We start from the raw sequence: 20,826 nt of genomic DNA, 5'->3' as shown, positions 1-20,826 counted from the left end.
TGCAATGTGCTATAATCATGCCTGTGAACAGCCACTGCACTCCAGCCTGGACAGCAGAGCAAGATCCCGCCTCAAATTAAAAAACCAGCGGGCGCGGTGGCTCAAGCCTGTAATCCCAGCACTTTGGGAGGCCGAGACGGGCGGATCACGAGGTCAGGAGATCGAGACCATCCTGGCTAATATGGGAAACCCCGTCTTACTAAAAAATACAAAAAAACTAGCCGGCGACGAGGCGGGCGCCTGTAGTCCAGCTACTCGGGAGCTGAGACAGGAGAATGGCGTGAACCCGGGAGGCGGAGCTTGCAGTGAGCTGAGAGCCGCCACTGCACTCCGCCTGGGTGGCAGAGCAAGACTCCGTCTCAAAAAAAAAAAAAAAAAAAAAAAAAAAAAAAAACCAAACAAACATGGAAAACATTATGCTAAGCTCAAGCAGCCAGACACAAAGGCCACATGTTCTACAAATCCCCTTATAAGAAATGCCCAGATCAAGCAAATCCAAAGTGACAGGAAGCATATTAGTGGTTGCTAGAGGCTAAGAGAAGAATGGGACTTCTTTCTGGGGTGATAAAAATGTTTTGGAATTAAGCGGCAGTGATGGTTCTACAACCTTGTAAATATATTAGCAACCACTGAATTGTAAACTTTAAAATGGTGACTTTATTGGTATGCAAATATATTACTAAAAAATTAAAAGGAATGGAGACCTGGCATGGTGGCTCATGCCTGTAATACCAGTGCTTTGGGAGGTCAGATCACTTGCCAGAGTTTGAGACCAGCCTGGTCAACATATTGAAGCCCCGACTCTATTAAAATACAAAAATTAGCTGGGCGTGGTGGCACATGACTTTATCCCAGCTACTCGGGAGGCTGAGGCAGGAGGATCAATTGGGCCTGGGAGGTGAAGGTCACAGTAAGCCAAGATTGCACCACTCCAGCCTAGGCAACAAAGTGAAACTGTCTCAAAAAAAAAAAAAAAAATTAGGAGGAATGGAAGGAAAAAGGAAGAGAAGGGGATGGGGGAAAAGGGAAGAAACAAAGAAGGAGGAAGAGGGGAAGAAAAAGGAGAAAAAGTGCTGGGCATGGTGGCTCACACCTGTAATTCCAGCACTTTGGGAGGCTAAGGTTGGTGGATTACCTAAGGTCAAAAGTTTGAGACCAGCCTGACCAACACAGTGAAACCCCATCTTTACTAAAAATACAAAAGTATCTGCGCGTGGTGGTGCATGCTTGTAATCCCAGCTACCTGGGAGGCTGAAGCAGGAGAATGGCTTGAACCCAGGAGGCAGAGGTTGCAGTGAGCCAATATTGCGCCATTGCACCCTACTCTGGGCAACAAGAGCAAAACTGTCTGAAAAAAAAGAAGAGAAGAAAAAGGAGAGAAAGAAAGGGCACCTAGACCAGCCGGGGCACGGTGGCTCACACCCATAATCCCAGAACTTTGGGATTACTCCCAAAGCACTTACTCCCCAAGGTTAACAAATGTTACAATATGTGAAGAAATATTTTCAAATCAGCATTACTTACATTAAACCAAAGAGGCTATTATACTTCTCGATTTAAGCTAACCAATTCAATTTTTAACACCTGCACTAAAACCTGGATTGACTAAAACTTAATGAACTAGGACAATAAAGAACACTGAAAATAATAGAAATTAGAAGAATTTAGAATCTTTTTAAAAACTTGGGACGTAAAGAGAATGATCACATACAGTGACAGAAAGTTTCAATTAAAATAACTTTTCTGTCCCGAGAACTGGAAGTAACAAACAAGTATGAAGTTTCCAATGTGTGAAAATGCAGGCAAGGGAAACAAGCTGGGTTATCACTAAGTCCCTAAATCATGGAAGGAGAATTCTCCCCAGTATTGGCTCATCCTCCTTTGCATAAATCTCACATTTTATATCACACTAAAACTAGCTCATATGCAATATAAATATGTCATATATAGCTAAGAGCCTATCAATAAACCTCATTATGCCAAGTCAAGCAGCAATATTTACATTCCTGGTGGGATCCAGCTGTTGATATTTAAGTTAGTTAAATTTAGGTAGAAAAAAACAAAACTGTTTCTTTATGAAAAGGGATGAAATGCCAAAGACAACCTGTCTCAGAAAGTTCCACACCTATTTGTTAACTAAACAATCCTCAAATTTCAAATCCTTGTTGCAATCAAACCTTTACAAATGTCACTGCAAAAATAAAATACCCTGATGCAATAGATGACATCAATTAGAGTTGTGTTTACAAGTCTATCATTCATAGTTATAAACCTTGACCTTAACAACAAAGGACTATCGTATTCCTCTTCGTAGTCAGGCATTAAGCAAATGTGGACACAAGAACTAATAAAACTCCCTAACTACTACTCCCCTCCCAAGATTTATAGCTCAGTATTGAACTGGATTAGGCACCCTGCTAATTACTCACATTTTACTCATTATATCTATTATGAGAGTAGTTAATTATAAGAATATTACACTGTGATAAATCTAATTATGTGTATAATTTTGGAGGTTTTCTCATTCACTTAACTTGGAGCTCCACAATGGCAAACAAATCCATACTGATCACTGCTATAGCGCCAGCATCCAGCGGGGGACCTCAGCAATTATTGGTAGGTTAGGTGACTGAATGAATGGTCTCTAAAACACAGCAGATACCAATAGATGTCCACTGGATTCATTAACAAGAAAGGACGTATTTTCTAATTGCTTTGTTACTAAACATATAAAACTCTATCAATACCTATTTACAATAAAGAATTAAAGAGATGGCAATACTTAATCTATAACACTGTATTTGTTCTCTATTTCACTAATTCACCTAAAAAAAAAAAAAAAATTAAGCCTCACCATTACTAGGTGCCTCTAGGGACTCCTTTGCAGGTTTTCTCTGGTCTTCATCTTCCTCAGGATTTTCCCTGGACTTTGACAGTCGGTTTCTTAGAGACATCTTCTCTTCACCCACCATTGTGTTGTCTAGGAAAGAAGGCGTAAAAAGCTTTTGTATTAGTCCGTTTTCACACTGCTATAAAGACACTACCTGAGACTGGGTAATTTATAAAGGAAAGAGGTTTAACTGTCTCACAGTTCCGCATGGCTGGAAAGGCCTCAGGAAACTTACAATCATGGCAGAAGACCAAAAGGAGGCAAGGCATGTCTTACGTGGCAGTAGGACAGACAGAGCAAGGAAGTGCCACATTTAAAACCATCAGCTCTCACGAGAACTCCCTCATTATCACGAGAACAGCATGGGGGAAACTGCCCCCATGATCCAACCACCTCCCACCAGGTCCCTCCCTTGACACGTGGCGATTACAGTTAGAGATGAGATTTGTGTGGGGACACAGAGGCAAACCATATCAGCTTTGAACTAAGCATCTGGCTTACGTGAATTTCACAATACCACTATATTTAGGATAGGTGAAATTTGATGATATATTCTCTTCCTTTTGCATTAATCACTTCAAAGCATTTTCTGGGTACAAGATACTCAAGATAACAAATTTGAAGAAATCAGGTCCTATAAAATAATTTGACTGGTTTCAAAGCCCCTTTTTAAACATAGACCCCACTCTAAAGAACAATTTAGTTTAAGAAAGCATTATGTAAAAAAAAAAAAAAAAAAAAAGGATTAAATAGTAACAGGTAACTTACAAAGATGCCACGAGGTGGAGTATGATTTAATAACAAAGTCAATGGTAAAAACAATACCTGAAGTTCAGAGACAGCAGAGATCAGCAGAAGACGTAAACGTTTCACAGAAAAGAAGGTATTTTAGACATAGTCTTGAAGAATGAGAACTGTGCATTCCATGTGCAAGAAAGGATTAAAACAAGGACCTTATAAGCCCTGTTCAGGGAACCATGACTGAACTGAACTACAACAAAAACAAATTTTTAAGTATCTACAAAGTGCAAGGACCCTGCCAGGTGCTTTAAGTTTTCTCATTTGATCTTCATAACAATTCTGGAAAAAAAAAAATATTGCCCTCAGTTTTCACATGAGAAAACAATCATTTAAAGTAGTTACTAGCAGTGTCCTCCACCCATGTACCAGGAATACCCCTGCAGTTGAACAAGTTGAATTCATAGAAACGCACACCAGAGCTCCAGGTACTAGAATCTCCTTTTCTTCTCATTACAGTAACTTGCCCAAGAACACACAGCTAACGACAGAGCCAGACTTGAACTGGCATTAGTTGGATCCAAACTACAAAGACCACTAACTACTGGGGGAAAAAAGTTGGTAACAGAAATGTGATGAGGGAAAAGACTAGAAAGGAGGACAGGAGTCAAACTATAAAAAGGCCTCAGAAATTAGAAATTTTTCAGGAAGGCAGTAGTGAGACACTTTAAGCACTAAAAAACATGATCAAGTCACAAAGATCAATATCAAGACAGTACAAGGTTTACTCTAAAGCCATGTGTTTCACTAGCATGGTGGCAAGCAGCTGTAGTCCCAGCTACTTGGGAGGCTGAGGAGGGAGGATCACTTGAACCCAGGAGTTTTGCGTCTGGCGTGGGCAACAGAGCAAGACCACATCTCGAAAAACAATTATTTATGTATTTATTTGTTGAGAAGGAGTATAGCTTTGCCCAGGCTGGAGCGCAATGGCGCGATCTCGGCTCACTGCAACCTCCGCCTCCTGGTTCAGGCGATTCTCCTGCCTCAGCCTCCTGAGTAGCTGTGATTACAGGCGCCTGCCACCACACGTGGCTAATTTTAGTATTTTAGTAGAGACAGGGTTTCACCATGTTGGTCAGGCTGGTCTTGAACTTCTGACCTCAAATGATCCGCCTGCCTCGGCCTCCCAAAGCGCTGGGATTACAGGCATGAGCCACCGTACCCGGCCAAAAAAACAATTTTAAATAAAAAGTAAAGCAGTGTTTCACTAAGTGATAAAGTTTTCAAGAGTCTAAGGCAAGAAGAAAACAACTGTGAAATACTCATTACATTATTCTAAAGCTACATTTCTGAGACTACAGTCTTTCCTAATTTTTACATTAAAATATCCTTTTCTGTATAAAAGGATGAAATATAGTACATGGCTGGGTGCAGGGGCTCACGCCTGTAATCCCAGCACTTTGGGAGGCCGAGACAGGCGGATCACGAGGTCAGGAGATCAAGACCATCTTGGCTAACACGGTGAAACCCCGTCTCTACTAAAAATACAAAAAATTAGCCGGGCGTGTGGTGGGCGCCTGTAATCCCAGCTGCTCGGGAGGCTGAGACAGGAGAATAGCGTGAACCCAGGAGGTGGAGCTTGCAGTGAGCCGAGATCGCGCCACTGCACTCCAGCCAGGGCGACAGAGTGAGACTCTGTCTCAAAAAAAAAAGAAATATAGTACATGGTTAGTTTGGTTGTTTTTCAACTATCACAACTTGGCAAAGTAAAAATCTGACAAATCTAGATCAGCTTTCTTCTAATTATTTCTGAAATCAAACAAATGAAACAATTGTGGAATAGCAGATGAATATATCAAGTAGAAATGATATCATAAGATCTAATTAAGAGGAACTGAAGGGAAAAGTCAGGGCTAACTAATCACAAGACGATGCCCAACTTACAATGGTCCAATTCTGTGTAAAAGCGACAGAGGAAGCCACAAGAGCATCTATCTCTTCATCAGAAATGATGAGAGAAGTGAGAACTGAAAACTAAACTTTGAGGGATGGCCTCAAAGTAGAAGAAATCAGAGAAGAAAAAGAAAGATGCAAAAGGAACCAAGATGTTTCAGTAAGAGAGGAATTTTACAAGGAATAACGGGAATTTTTTTTCTGGCCAGATGATGGGGAATTTAAAGTAGATACTCTTTTAAAGAGCATATAGCAAAAGTTTAAAGCATAAAAGACAGCAAAATGAGGCCAGGTGTGGCGGCTCAGGCCGGTAATCCCAGCACTTTGGAAGGCTGAGGTGGGCAGATCATGAAGTCAGGAGATCGAGACCATCCTGGCTAACACGGTGAAACCCCGTCTCTACTAAAAATACAAAAAAAAAAAAAAGTTAGCTGGACGTGGTGGCGGGTGCCTGTAGTCCCAGCTACTTGGGAGGCTGAGGCAGAAGAATGGCATGAACCAGGGAGGCAGAGCTTGCAGTGAGCTGAGATCACACTACTGTACTCTAGCTTGGGCGACAGAGCAAGACTCCGTCTCAAAAAAACAACAAAAAAAAAGACAGCAAAATGATTAAAAAATAAATGCCAGATTAAAGTTTGTTACCCAAACCCTATGAAACAGTAGAGCACAATGCAGTATTTCTCAAAGTAGAATACTAACAGCTGATTTTTTTAGTGCTTATGTGTTCTACATGTATTATTTTCATCTCAATAGAATCAAGACAGATACTATTGTTATTCCCCAAATAGTCTTTGGCCACCAGGGGGTCCCATATACTCTTCCCTGTCTCTAGAAAGCTATTTCTCCTCTGCCCTTTTATCTAGCTAACTCCTCGAGCCTTCAAAGAATCACGGCTGCAGCAGTAATAGAATTAATACCAACAGTTCTGATTTAATAAGTGCCTATTATGCACTGTCAGGCACTGTGCTGCTAAACTTTTTACATTACATTTAATCTTTACAACCTTAGATAAGTATTATATCCTCATTTTAAACATGAGTTTAGGGAAGTGATTTAACTTGTCCCGAATCATATAATTCTCCAACAGCAGAAGTAGAATTCAAAACAAAGACTATCAGATTCTACAACCTGCCCTCCTAATCGCTGGACTGCCTCCAACTCACACCCTCTGAAGTTTCCTTTACCACCGCCTCTCATCTTACCCTCTCTGCGGTCCCACTACACTCTGTGCATCCTGTCACATGTTACATTGTCCTATAATCAGAGAGCAATACTCTCTGTCTCTTACATTAGCCTTAAGTTCTCAAAGACAGGGATTACATAGTATTTTCTGTAAGACTCCCCCAAATCTAGCGTGGACTACCTGGAGTACAACAGGCAGGCATTAAGAGAGAAAGCGAATGTATCAGTTAATATGTAACCAATTATTCTAAGCACAAGACAGTCCCCAACTTATGATGGTTCAACTTAAAGTTTTTCAACTTTATGATGGTGCAAAAGCAACATGCATTCCGTGGAAATCATATTTAGAGTACTCATACAACTATTCTACTTTTCACCGTCAGTATAGTATTCAATAAATTACATGCGATAGTGAACGCTTTATTGTAAAATAGTCTGTGTTCAATGATTTTGCCCAACTGTAGGCTAATATTAAGTATTTGGAGCATATTTAAGGTACACTAGGCTAAAAATACAAAAAAAAAAAAAAAAATTAGCCGGCCGTGGCGGCAAGCACCTGTAATCCCATCTACTCAGGAGGCTGAGGCAGGAAAATCGCTTGAACCCAGGAGGCGAAGGTTGCAGTAAGCACAGGTCGTACCACCGCACTCCAGCCCGGACAACAGAGTGAGACCCTGTCTCCAAAAAAAGAAATATAAAAAGAGGGTCTTTGGTAATAAGATGAGGAACCATCAAGCTACTTTAGAGGAAACCTTACATCAAAAGCTAAAACAGGACTGGGCATGGTGGCTCCCACCTGTAATCCCAGCACTTTGGGAGGCCGAGGTGGGCAGATCACAAGGTCAGGAGATGGAGACCATCCTGGCTAGCCTAGCACGGTGAAAGCTCGTCTCTACTAAAAACACAAAAAATTAGCCAGGCGTGGTGGCAGGCACCTGTAGTCTGGGAGGCTGAGGCAGAAGAATAGCTTTAACTCAGAGGCAGAGGTTGCAGTGAACCTCGATCGCGCCATTGCACTCAAGATAAGTTAGATCAAGTCACTTCACAACTCAAACCCCTTCAAACATCGTAAGTCCTTACCATGATCTAGTAACTCCTGCATTACCTGCCACTCACCACCAACTCCTTAAATACCATCAATTTTTTTTTTTTTTGAGATGGAGTTTTGCTCTTGTTGGCCAGACTGGAGTGCAATGGCACGATCTCAGCTCACTGCAACCTCCGTCTCCTGGGTTCAAGCGATTCTCCTGCCTCAGTTTCCAGAGCAGCTGGGGTTACAGGCCATCACACCCAGCTAATTTTGTATTTTTAGTAGAGACAGGGTTTCTCCATGTTGGTCAGGTTGGTCTTGAACTCCCAACCTCAGGTGATCCACCCGCCTCGGCCTCTCAAAGTGCTGGGATTACAGGTGTGAGCCATCGCGCCCGGCTTTTTTTTTTTTTTTTTTTTGAGACGGAGTCACCCTATGTTGCCCAGGCTGGAGTGCAGTGGCATGATCTTGGCTCTCTCATATTCTCTACTCATTACTTTGGCCTTCCATTGTTTCTTAAACAAGCGCACTGGCTCACGCCTGTAATTCTAGCACTTTGGGAGGCCAACGTGGGTGGATAACGAGGTCAGGAGTTCTAGACCAGCCTGGCCAAGATGATGAAACTCTGTCTCTACTAAAAATCCGAAAAATTAGCCAGGGGTGGTGGCGGGTGCCTGTAATCCCAGCCACTCGGGAGGCCAAGGCAGAGAATTGCTTGAACCCAGGAGGCAGAGGTTGCAGTCAGCCGAGATCATTCCACTGCACTCCAGCCTGGGTGACAGAGCTAGACTCCATCTCAAAAAAAAAAGAAAAGGAAAGGAAAGAAGAGGAGGACAGGACATGGGATATTTCACAATTGGGGGACATGAATAGCTACGATTTGATTACATGCACAGTTTTAGGAGGAAGGACAAAGAAATATAGTGGAGTATGCTGCAAGTAAATTGAGGAAGTGAAAACAGCGATCATAAGACTAGTCTCTCAAGAGGTCTAGCAGTGAAGGAATCGCTAATGTTTAGGAAGCAGGTAACAAAGTGCTGAGTGCAGGAGGTGTAGCACATATCTCATTTAACATGTCCATTTTTAAAGATGCAGGAGATTCAGAAATGCTAACAAACTTATTCAAAGTCACAGGTAACATAAAGCTAAGTAGACAGCTATTTATACAACACACTGATTGAACAAGAATTTCTTAAGAATCTAATCTGTGCATGCAATTACATTATCATACAATGTGATAAGCATCTAACTTATCTTAAGAAAGCAAAACAAAAAGAATTGCTTTGAGAAACAAATGAACTTGGAAAGACATGTCAACTTTAGCCTGCTCAGTGTTCCCATTAATAAAGCTTTCAAAAGAGCCCATAAATCTGAATCACAAATACTGAGTGCCCACTCCAGGTGAAGAACTTTGCCACATCACCCTTAGATTCAGTGGGGGAAAAGGGACACAACTGTGGATAGAATTTACAACCCAGAGCAAAAAAACTTTCCCTCTGGCACCCAAAGGTTTGCCCTAACACAGCATTACAACTTTTACATGTCACAAAACTGGGTCATTAAGTAATTAGCAGAACTAAAGAACAGGAACAAATGCTCATTTACATCTGTATGGTTAGTATAATCTCTTAACCAATGTGGCAAAAAAAAAAAAAAAAAAAAGCAAAACAAAGCCATCCTCTTAAAAAAATGAACTTGGCTAGTCTTTGTTAAAAACTTTCTCCATTTTTTTTCCCGTAGGAAAAAGGGACTCTTCCCTGGTTAATACAGTAGTTCTCCCATATCCATGGGGGATACGGTCCAAGACTCCCAGTGGATGCCTAGAACGGTGGATAAGAGTGAACCCAATACACGTTGTTTTTTCCTACACATACCTATTATAAAGTTTCATCTACAGGCTAGGCACAGTGGCTCATGCCTGTATTCCCAGCACTTTGGGAGGCAGAGGCAGATGGATCACCTGAGGTCAGGAGTTTTGAGATCAGTCTGCCCAACATAGTGAAACCCTCCCAGTCTCTACTAAAAATACAAAAATTAGCCAGGGGAGCCGGGGGCGGTGGCTCATGCCTGTAATCCCAGAACTTTGGGAGGTTGAGTTGGGAATCACCTGAGGTCGGAAGTTCGAGACCAGCCTGATCAGTAAGATATGACCAGTCTTTACCAATAAAAAAAGAAAAAAGAAAAAAAAATTAGCCACGTGTGGTGGCAGGCGCTTGTAATCATAGCTACTCAGGAGGCTGAGGCAGGAGAATTGCCTGAACCCAGGAAGCGAAGGTTGCGGTGAGCCGAGATCACACCATCGCACTCCAGCCTGGGCAACAAGAGCCAAACTCCATCTCAAAAAAAAAAAAAAAGAAAAAGAAAAAAATTAGCCGAGCATAGTGGGACACGCCTGTAATCCCAGCTACTTGGGAGGCTGGGGCATGAGAATCATTTGAACCTGGGAGGCAAAGTTTCAATAAGTTAGGCATAGTAAGAGATTAACAATCTATTGTATTAAAATTCACTTGAACTTGGTCTCTCTCGAAATGTCTTATTGTACTCGTTTCCCACCTTAGGTAGCTGACACTACAGAAAGCGCTAAGTGGGGATCACTGTATGTCTCATTCAAAAGTTCCTTCCTCTGTCTACCAACTTACTCATTCTTTCATTGGGCCAAGTGCTGGACCGGACCCTGAGAATTAACAGATAGCTAAACCAGCCTTCATGAAATGTACTAGCAGAGGAACAACGCAACTAATTCATTACAATTAATGATCACCTTCTGCTAAGGAGAATAAAGAGTTCATGGAGGGCTTAATGGGGATGGGGTGATTTCCAGAGGAGGCGATATGTGGGCTGATATATGAGGCAGGTATTCGAGTTGGAGGGAGGGAGAGAAAACAGCGTTAGAGGTGGAGGAAACTCCCAAAAGTCAGGAGATAGGAAAGAAAATGTAGCTTTCCAGTAACAAAAATAAAGCCAGTGTGGCATGAACCTGGAAAGCCGGAAGGAAAGTGGGCCAAATGAACCAGAGATAGAAAGAGTGTGCTCACTCAGTAGGTCTTTATCCTAAAAGATTGCTAAACCTCAGATGGGTTCTTAGCACGTGATTCACTAAAACACGTGCATTTCTAAAGGACAATTCAATGCCACAGAGCTCCTTCCAAAACCCATTCTCACACCCAAACAACACACAGACTTCCTTAACAAGTCATTCACCGACACCGCCCAACTTTTAAAAAGCACACACACACACACACACACACACACAAAGCTTCAAATTGAATTCTACTTCAAGGAAGAGGAAACCAAGTACGCTGGGAAAAAAACGTGGTTTAAATAGGTGGCAGTTAATTAAACATTAAAAAGTGACCAACAGGCCAGGCGCGGTGGCTCACGCCTGTAATTCCAGCACTTTGGGAGGCCGAAGCGGGCGGATCACTTGAGGTCAGGAGTTCGAGACCAGCCTCGTCCAACATAGTGAAACCCCGTCTCTACTAAAACAACAAAAATTACCTGGGCGTGGTGGCGCATGCCTGTAGTCCCAGCTACTCGGGAAGCTGAGGCAGGAGAATCGCTTGAACCCGGGAAGCGGAGGTTGCAGTAAGCCGAGATTGCGCCCCTGCACTCCAGCCTGGCGACAGAGCGAGACTCCGTCTCAAACAAACAAAAAAAAGTGACCAACGAACTTAACCTATATATAAATACAGAGAATAAAGTTTATATAGTTGTTTCTCACTTAGAGATAGTCGTTCAATACACATATTATTTAAATTACATGGCCATTAACACTTGGGGAAAACAGAAACTTACCTACATCCTAATATTTTAAAATAAAACATGAGCTTGATTAAAGGTTCTGGTGCCCATACAGATTTTCATGTCTTGCTAATGCCATCCTTCCCTTCACACATTTTCTCTAAATCATTAAAAAGCTGACTTCCTGAGTGCATTTTTGGTTTCGCTCTTAAAGAATAAAACGTCTTCCAATTCCTAACTTTCTTTACTACCGACTTGAGAGATGCCACGAGATTTCGGGAATACCAAACCAGCGTGCAGTGTTTAAAAGGCTTCCCGTGACCCGGGCGCCTGACGGTAACTTTCCCGCCCTCTCCTCCCCAACTCCCCTGCACTCGCCGAGCCTCGCCTTCTCCGCGGCACAGCCCAGGACAAGGCCGAGTCGGAGCTGCTGCCGCCACCGCTTCCCTGCGGGCTGAGGCCGGTGGACCCAAGCGGGAAGCGAGGAGCGGCGCGGGAGCACTACCGTTACCTGAGGCCCGCGCCCGGCAGCGGGGACTTCGGCCAAGAGGGCAGAGCCGGGAAGCAGTCACAGAGCTGCCAGCCGGAAGGTCGGCTCCGGGAAGCTCTCCTGGCGCCCAGCGCCCGCAACGTCGCCTGCTGGGCGGCAGAGAAAGATAAAGCGCCGGACAGCCCGGCCCCTACGCCCCCTGCCTCCGAGCTCCGCTGCGTCACGCGCAGGGCCAGCTCCGGCTGAGCATCCTATTGGTGGTCCCGAGGTTGCCAGGCTCCGCCCACCTCCCCGCCCCTTCCCCGACGCGCGGGTTCCCTGCGCCAGTGCTCTTAGCTGGCCCTGGCAGCCTGCCAGGTAAGCTTCTCACCCGGACATCATGACACCAGCGACAACATCTTGCTTAACACTTCCACCCTAGCTGTAGAAGGTGCAGCCAAAACCAGACTGCGACAACTCCCTGCAAGTCCGAAACGGCATCCTGCGTGGTAGCATGGAGCTGCGGGGTCGTTTGGCTCCTAGGCCGACTGGAATAAGCCACTTCTGGAGCTGTGGATCATTGCAGTTTGAACTGACCATCCAGGAACAACGTAAAACTAGCCAGAAGCAAGAATCACTGACTTATCTACACACCAAGATTCGTACTTTATCAGGAGATTCCTTAGGCTTTGAAAACCAGCGTCCTTCAGCAACATTCAATCTAGGTAAGGGGACAAAACCTGCACCAAATAATAAAACACACCAAATAATGGGACAACTAAGTAATATTTAAGGGCCCTTGAGGCCGGGCGCGGTGACTCACTCCTGTAATCCCAACACTTTGGGAGGCTGAGGTGGCTGGGTCACCTGAGGTTAGGAGTTCGAGACCAGTCTGACCAACATGGTGATCTCCCGTCTCTTCTAAATGCAAAAAATTAGCGGGCGTCGTGGCGCGCGCTTGTAATCCCAGCTATTCGGGAAGCTGAGGCAAGAGGATTACTTGAACCCGGAAATCGGAGGTTGCAGTGAGCCTAGATTATACCATTGCACTCCAGCCTGGGCAATAAGAGCGAAACTCCTTCTCAAAAAAAGTTTTAAAAACAAAATAAATAGGGCCGGGCACGGTAGCTCACGCCTGTAATCCCAACACTTTGGGAGGTCAGGAGATGGAGACCATCCTGGCTAACACGGTGAAACTCCATCTCTACTAAAAATACAAAAAAATTAGCCGGGCATGGTGGTGGGCGCCTGTAGTCCCAGCTACTCGGGAGGCTGAGGCAGGAGAATCGCTTGAACCCGGGAGGCGGAGGTTGCAGTGAGCCAAGATCGTGCCACTGCACTCCAGCCTGGGCGACAGAGCGAGACTCCGTCTCAAAAATAAAAAATTTTTTAAAAATTAAATAAAATAAAGGGCCCTCGTGACTTCATAATCAAAAGAAGAATGATGCAGTGAGATTTGGAACAGAGATTAAATACAATAGTTAATCGCTTGGATTTTGTGAAGGCAGAGGTGTAGGTGAATTTAGGGTAAAGGTAGGTGAAAAGGCAATGATGAGAGGAGCTGAGACTGAAGAGTCGCACTCACAGCCTGCAAACTAATACCAGCTAGCCTGGCCTGACTAATTGCTTCTTCCCCACTCCTCCCCAGGACAAAAATCCCCGAAGAAATAGATGAGGTTTAACAGAACTGACTACTTCTGTGGTCCTTTAAACAAAGTGGATTTGTACACGTTCCCTTGGCCACCCAGCAGGCTGCACTGTTCACTCAAAGCAGAACTGGCCCTCAGTGTCCAGTTGAGTTTAGTACTGGCTGTCATTGGCAGAACTGCTCCATTTGGCCTCTTCTACAACTGTGATTGCCATGTGTGCCAACTAGTTGGTGACAGGGTCTGGTAGACCCCAGCTGCTTCCCCTCCCCACTCCCACTAGTTATAGAACAGTAGTAGGAACGTAGGGACTCATTTCTGTTGGGATTCTGTTGGCTACCTTTTATATACACCAAGATGACCCGCTTTTTCACTGTTTAATTCATTCATTCAAAAAATATTGATAGTATTCTTGGTGCTAGAAATACAACAGTGAATAAACAGAAGAAACCTCTGCACTTAAAGGCTTATATTCTGCAGGACTAGGTATGAAAGGAAACAAACGGGTGGCTCAAGCCTATAATCCCAGCACTTTGGGAGGCTGAGGCAGTAGGATCACTTTGAGGCCGGGAGTACAAGACCAGCCTGAGCAGCATAGTGAAACTCCCTCTCTACAGAATTTAAAAACAACAACAACGACAACAAAATTTGCTGGGAATTTTGGCAGGCCCCTATGGTCCCAGCTACTCGGGATGCTGAGGTGCGAGGATTGCCTGTGGTGGGGGGTGGGGGGTGGGGGATGAGGGACGGAGGATGCAGTAAGCCAAAAAATCAGACCACTGCACTGCAGCCTGGTCGACGGAGTGGGATTCTGTCTCAAACAACAAAAGCTTATGTTTCTAATGGAGAACATAAATAATAAAACGTATAGATGAGCTAATCACTGGCAGTGATAAGTATTGAGCAGAAAACAAAACAGAATGGTCAGGGAAGGACTTTCTGAGGAGACAATTTAGGAGCTAAGACCTAAATGACAAGAGGGAGCCAGCCAAGCCAACCATGGGGAGGAAGAACATTCTAGACAGAGGATAATGGGTGTGAAGGCCCCGATGCTGAACTGTGGCTAATGCTGAAGCGTGGCTGTTTGAGGAACAGGCCAGGAGGCTTCAGCATGTTAAGTAGGGGTTTGAAGTTGAATTTGGAGCATTAAGCAGGAACCTAATCATGTTGTTTGGATTTGTCTGTTAAGTGCAAGGCAAGATAATGAAGGGTTTGGGTTTTTGTTGTTTTGAGATGGGGTCTCACTGTGTTGCCCAGGCTGGAATGCAGTGGTGCAAAAGGGCTCACTGCATCCTCTACTTCCCCAGGCTCACTAAGTCATCCTCCCACCTCAGCCTCCCAGGTAGCTGGGACTACAGGCAGGCGCCACAACACTGGACTAATTTTTGTATTTTTCTAGAGACGGGTCTCGTTGTATTGCCCAGGCTGGTCCTGAACTCCTGGGCTCAAGTGATCCTCCCGCCTCAGCCTCCCGAACTGCTGGGATTACAGGCATGAGCCACTGTGCCCAGCCATTGGTTTATTTATTTTTTTTAATCAACCTATTTTATAGAGAATGACTTGAAGGGAGCAGAAATGGAATAAAAGGAGCTGAAGAACAATATAAAGTTATTGGGCAAGTTCATGGGGTAGATGGTAGTAGCTGGACTAGGCTGGTTGGTGTGGAAATAGAAATTGAAAGATTTCAGGATATTTTCCTGAGGTGCAGGTGTGAAGAAAGGTAGTAAACAAGATGACTCCCAGGTTGTTTTCTTAAGCAATTGAGAGGATGGTGATACCATTTAGTGCAAAGGCAAAGATGATATATGATTGGAGTGACTCCAAAGCCTCTGCTCAGACTCCAAGCCTCTCTCACCACTGCACTGAAAATCTCACATTACTCAATCCTTGGGAATCAAGATTTGGTTAAATGTAAGTGTTGACTTCATCATATTAAAAAAAAAAAAAAAAACAGGTGTACAGAACTTGTATAGTTGCTAGTGCTATGAAGATGAATAAGACTATCTATTGGAGACACTAATAAGTATAAGCCATTTCAAAACAATGAGATAAGTGTTACAATAAAAGGATGTTAAAGGCCAGGCACCGTGGCCAATGCCTGTAATCCCAACACTTTGGGAGGCCAAGGTAGGCAGATCACCTGAGGTCAGGAGTTTGAGACCAGCTTGGCCAATATGGTGACAACCTGTCTCTACTAAAAGTACAAAAAAATACGGTGGCTCAAGCCTGTAATCCCAGCACTTTGGGAGGCCGAGACGGGCGGATCACAAGGTCAGGAGATCGAGACCATCCTGGCTAACACGGTGAAACCCCGTCTCTACTAAAAAAATACAAAAAATTAGCCGGGCGAGGTGGCGGGCGCCTGTAGTCCCAGCTACTCGGGAGGCTGAGGCGGGAGAATGGCGTAAACCCGGGAGGCGGAGCTTGCAGTGAGCTGAGATCCGGCCACTGCACTCCAGCCTGGGCGACAGAGCGAGACTCCGTCTCAACAACAACAAAAAAATAGCCAGGTGTGGTGGCAGACGCCTGTAATCCTAGCTACTTGGGAAGCTGAGGCAGGAGAATCTCTTGAACCTGGGAGGCGGAGGTTGCAGTGAGCCGAGATGGCACCACTGCACTCCAGCCTGGGCGACAGAGCAAGACTCCCTCTCAAAAAGAAAAAAAAAAAATGTTTAAAAAAATTGTTTACTGGCCAGGCACAGTGGCTCACGCCTGTAATTCCAGCACTTTGGGAGGCCGAGGTGGGCAGATCACTTGAGGTCATGAGTTCGAGACCAGCCTGGCCAACATGGCGAAACCCCATCTCTACTAAAAATACAAAAAATTAGCTGGGTGTGGTGGCAGGCACCTATAATCCCAGCTACTCGGGAGGCTGAGGCAGGAGAATCGCTTGAACCTGGGAGGTGGAGGTTGCATTGAGCAGAGATTACATCACTGCACTCCAGCCTGGGTAACAGAGGGAGACTCTGTCTCAAAAAGAAAAAAAAAAGTGTCTACACAACACGGTCATTGTGTGGATTAAATGGGTTAATGCCTTCAAAGCTTCACATATATTTTATTTATTTTTATTTTTATTTTTTATTTTTTGAGAGGGAGTCTCGCTCTGTCCCCCAGGCTGGAGTGCAGTGGCGCGATCTCGGCTCACTGCAAGCTCTGCCTCCCAGGTTTACGCCATTCTCCTGCCTCAGCCTCCTGAGTAGCTAGGACTCCAGGTGCCCGCCACCACGCCTGGCTGATTTTTTTTTGTATTTTTAGTAAAGACGGGGTTTCACCATGGTCTCGATCTCCTGACCTTATGATCCACCCACCTCGGCCTCCCAAAATGCTGGGATCACAGGCGTGAGCCATCATGCCCGGCAAAGCTTCACATATAGACACTGGTATATAGAAATGCTCAACCAATTTTAATAGTTATTGTTATTTTATTTTTATTCTTATTTTTGGAGACAGGTTTCTTGCTCCATCACACAGGCTGGAGTGCAATGGCATGATTGTAGCTCATCAGCCTCAAACTTCTGGACTCAAACTGTCCTCCTGCAGCAGCCTCCTAACTAGCTGTGATTAAAGGTGTGAGCCATGAGGCCTGCCTAACTGCTATTATTATTGTTTATGTTATGATCTTCTGAATACAGTGGGAGCAAGTTAATGATTATCACAGCCGGCAGTTGGAGGAGAAGGAAGGGAGAATGGAAGAAGGCTAACTGAGCCCAGTTTTCTGAACCAGTAGGAGGAGTTTTTTTTGTCAGGGTAGAGAGGAGGAACATTCCAAACAAAGGAAAAAAAAAATCAAGGTCAAAGGCCACAAGGCAATAAGGAGACAGAACCATCCAGAAGACATGCAGGAAGTCATGAGTATCCTTAAAGGAGCCAGAGGTAAAGCCGGTGTCAGGACTTAAAAAGTTTGTAGACCATGTTGAGACATTCTGAGCCATGCTCCCTTTTTTTTTTTTTTTGATGGGGTGGCGTGTGGACAGGGCCTCACTGTCACCCAGGCAAGGGTGCAAATCTGGACTCATTGCAACCTCTGCCTCTCAGACTCAAGCAATCCTCCCACCTCAGCCTCTCAAGTGGTTGAGACCACAAGCACCCACCACTATGACTGACTATTTTATTTTATTTTATTTTATTTTATTATTCTCTATTCTATTCTATTCTATTCTATTTTTGAGACGGAGTTTTGCTCTTGTTGCCCAGGCTGGAGTGCAGTGGCGCAATCTCAGCTTACCGCAACTTCTGCCTCCTGGGTTCAAGCAATTCTCCTGCCTCAGCCTCCCAGGTAGCTGGGATTACAGGCATGTGCCACCACACCCAGCTAATTTTGTATTTTTAGTAGAGACAGGGTTTCTCCATGTTGGTCAGGCTAGTCTTGAACTCCTGACCTCAGGTGATCTGCCTGCCTCGGCCTCCCAAAATGCTGAGATTACAGGCGTGAGCCACAGCGCCCGGCTTAATTTTTTTTTTTTTTTTTTTGTAGAGACAGGGTCTCACTATATTGCCCAGACTGATTCATATTCTTATAGATAGTGGGGAGCCAGTGACAGATGTTAAGTAGAGGGGAGTTATGATTTAGGAGACTGTACTGGAGGAGATGCAACTGGAGGTGGAGAGATCAATTAGAAGGGTGATGTGGTAATGCAAGTGAGAGATGATAAAAGCCTAAACTAAGGCAGTAGCAAATAAGAGAGAGAGAGAGAGAGAGAAAGGAAGGAAGGAAGGAAGGAAGGAAGGAAGGAAGGAAGGAAGGAAGGAAGGAAGGAGGGAAGGGGGGAAGGAAGGAAGGGAGACATATTTGAAAGACAGTTAAAGTGACAATGGACAGAATTAGATAGTGTTTGGATGGTGGAGGGAGGTATTAAGGATGTATCCAGGATTTATGACTTAGCAGTCCAGGTGGTTAGAATTAATGCTGACCGAGATAAGAAAATACATCCTGGAAAAGGAGCCAGAATAAGCTTTACCTGGGTTAATATTTAAACTGCATTAGTTCACCTTCTCCTAAAACCTGAAGGAATTGAACAAGAAGCAATGAACTTTCGTTCTGTTTTGACAATAAAGTAGCTTTCACGTGTTTTCTATCAACAATGCATACTGTTGGCAGAAAATAAAATCAAATACAGAAAAATACAAAGATAAAAGCCATCTAATACTCTATCCAGAGATGCAGCTAAATGTTGCTGTGGAGAAGAAAAAGAACAATGGCTAAGGCCTAGAACTGAGCCCTACTGCCAGAAGGCACTGGGTTCTACAGGGGAGACAAAAAGGGAAACTAAACAAAAATCAAACCAGCCTTTTTAAAACACAAACAAAACATCTCAGTTCTTCAAAGGACCACAACTCCCTTAGGGATACCAAACAGGCAATAAATCTTTACCCCATCCCAAGTATGTATAATTTCACCATTGGCGTTCGCTCAAGCATAGGGAAAACAGATTAATCTGGAGTTAAGGTTTTGTGATTGAGTAAGACAATGAGGCAAGGGTGTAAACCAGGACACAGACCTTCATTGGAATGTTTCTGAAAACTCTTGAAGGGCGGGAATCCTGTCTTGTTTATATCCCAAAGCACCTAACGCAATATCTATGGGTCACCCAATAAAGGGATTGAATGAATTAAGAAAGTAACTGAAAGCATGAGGTCCTAGAGTGTGGGTCAACCTCGAAGATAACAGGGGTCTGACACATTCCTCTTCTCAGTGATTCTCTCTTTCTTCCTTCCTTCCTTCCTTTCTTTCCCTTCCTTCCTTCCTTCCTTCCTTTTTTTTTTGAGAAAGAGTTTAGTTCTTTTTGCTCAGGCTGGAGTGCAATGGCGTGATCTTGGCTCACTGCAACCTCCGCCTCCCGGGTTCAAGTGATTCTCCTGCCTCAGCCTCCTCAGTAGCTGGGATTACAGGCAAGTACCACCACACCTGGCTAATTTTTTGGATTTTTAGTGGAGACAGGGTTTCACTATGTTGGCCAGACTGGTCTCGAACTCCTGACCTCAGGTGATCAACCTGCCTCGGCCTCCCAAAGTGCTGGGATTACAGGCGTGAGCCATGGCACCCAGCTGATCCAGTCATCTTTCAAGCTATATCATCACTTGTTTTTCTGCAAGCAGAAGTCTTTATATACAAGGGAAAGAGCAATCTATGCTGGTTAAGAAAATCCATCTTGCCTACATGAATTTTCTCTAGCTCTAAATAGCAAAGTACATTCTAGGCACTACCAGAGATGTAATGATAGTTCAAAGATGTACACACATAAGGAAACAGCATCAAGAGTTTCTCAAGCACCACTGGTGAATGGATTCTACCACCTGACTGTCCCACATAGGAATGGAATAGCTGCCACACAGCTGTGCTTGCCAGTGACCCAGTTCATCTTTTCTGACACTACCAGAATTCTTTCTCCAACAGGAAGGGGCTAAGATTATTTCTCCAACAGGAAGGGGCTAATTTTCTTTTTTAGCCTAATATGTATTGTTTTTATTTCCAAGAGGAAGACAGATGTATTCCTTATTAGATAAATAACACAAGCTTGGCCAGACACGGTGGCTCACGTCTGTAATCCCAGCGCTTTGGGAGGCTAGGTTGGGTGGTTCACTTGAGACCAGGAGTTTGATACCAGCCTGGCCAACATGGCAAAATCCCATCTCTACTAAAAATACAAAAATTAGCCAGGTGTGGTGGCTCATGCCTGTAATCCCAGCTACTCAGGAGGCTTGAGGCATGAGAATCACTTGAACCCGTGAGGCAGAGGTTTCAGTGAGTCAACATTATGCCACTGCACTTAAACCTGGGCAAAAGAGAGAGATTCTGTCTCAGAAAACAAACAAACAAATAAACGAAACCACAAGCTTGCTGAAAAATTCAGAAGACATATATAATTATTAAGGAAGAAAATAAAAATGACTCAAAATGAAATAATCACCTTTAACACTTTAACATTTTGGTGTCCATTCTTTCACACAATTCTTTATGCATACAAACACATTCAAATATTGAATTTTTTCACTGAAGATTTTGCATTTGTGAATTTTTCTTAACACACTCTTTTTTTTTTTGAGATGGAGTCTCGCTCTGTCGCCCAGGCTAGAGTGCAGTGGCATGATCTTGGCTTACTGCAACACCTCTGCCTCCCAGGTTCAAGTGATTCTCCTGCCTCAGTCTCCCAAGTAGCTGGGATTACAGGCCTCTGAT

The 20,826-nt window shown here is 44.1% G+C and overlaps 1 protein-coding gene across 2 annotated transcripts in view; it reads right to left on the bottom strand.

Annotated features, from left to right (window-relative positions):
* The window catches only part of SOAT1 (sterol O-acyltransferase 1), a 64,585-nt gene extending 52,310 nt beyond the window's left edge, over positions 1-12,275 (bottom strand). The window contains exons 1-2 of one of the 2 annotated variants that reach the window (XM_033200488.1): positions 12,046-12,275; positions 2,855-2,980 (exon numbers count right to left, since the gene is read on the bottom strand). In XM_033200488.1, the coding sequence (XP_033056379.1) occupies positions 2,855-2,972 (118 nt within the window). In that variant the 5' untranslated portion in view covers positions 2,973-2,980; positions 12,046-12,275. Of the gene's footprint in view, positions 1-2,854; positions 2,981-11,588; positions 11,992-12,045 lie in introns of those variants that run through there. The other variant, XM_033200489.1, reaches the window with a different exon arrangement.
* Between the last annotated feature and the right edge of the window lie 8,551 nt (positions 12,276-20,826).

This window comes from Trachypithecus francoisi, unplaced genomic scaffold (assembly GCF_009764315.1).
Source record: "Trachypithecus francoisi isolate TF-2019V2 unplaced genomic scaffold, Tfra_2.0 Lachesis_group5, whole genome shotgun sequence".
Classification (NCBI taxonomy): domain Eukaryota; kingdom Metazoa; phylum Chordata; class Mammalia; order Primates; family Cercopithecidae; genus Trachypithecus; species Trachypithecus francoisi.
Note: the sequence above shows the minus strand (reverse complement) of the source record. Positions and strands in the feature narration are given on the sequence as shown.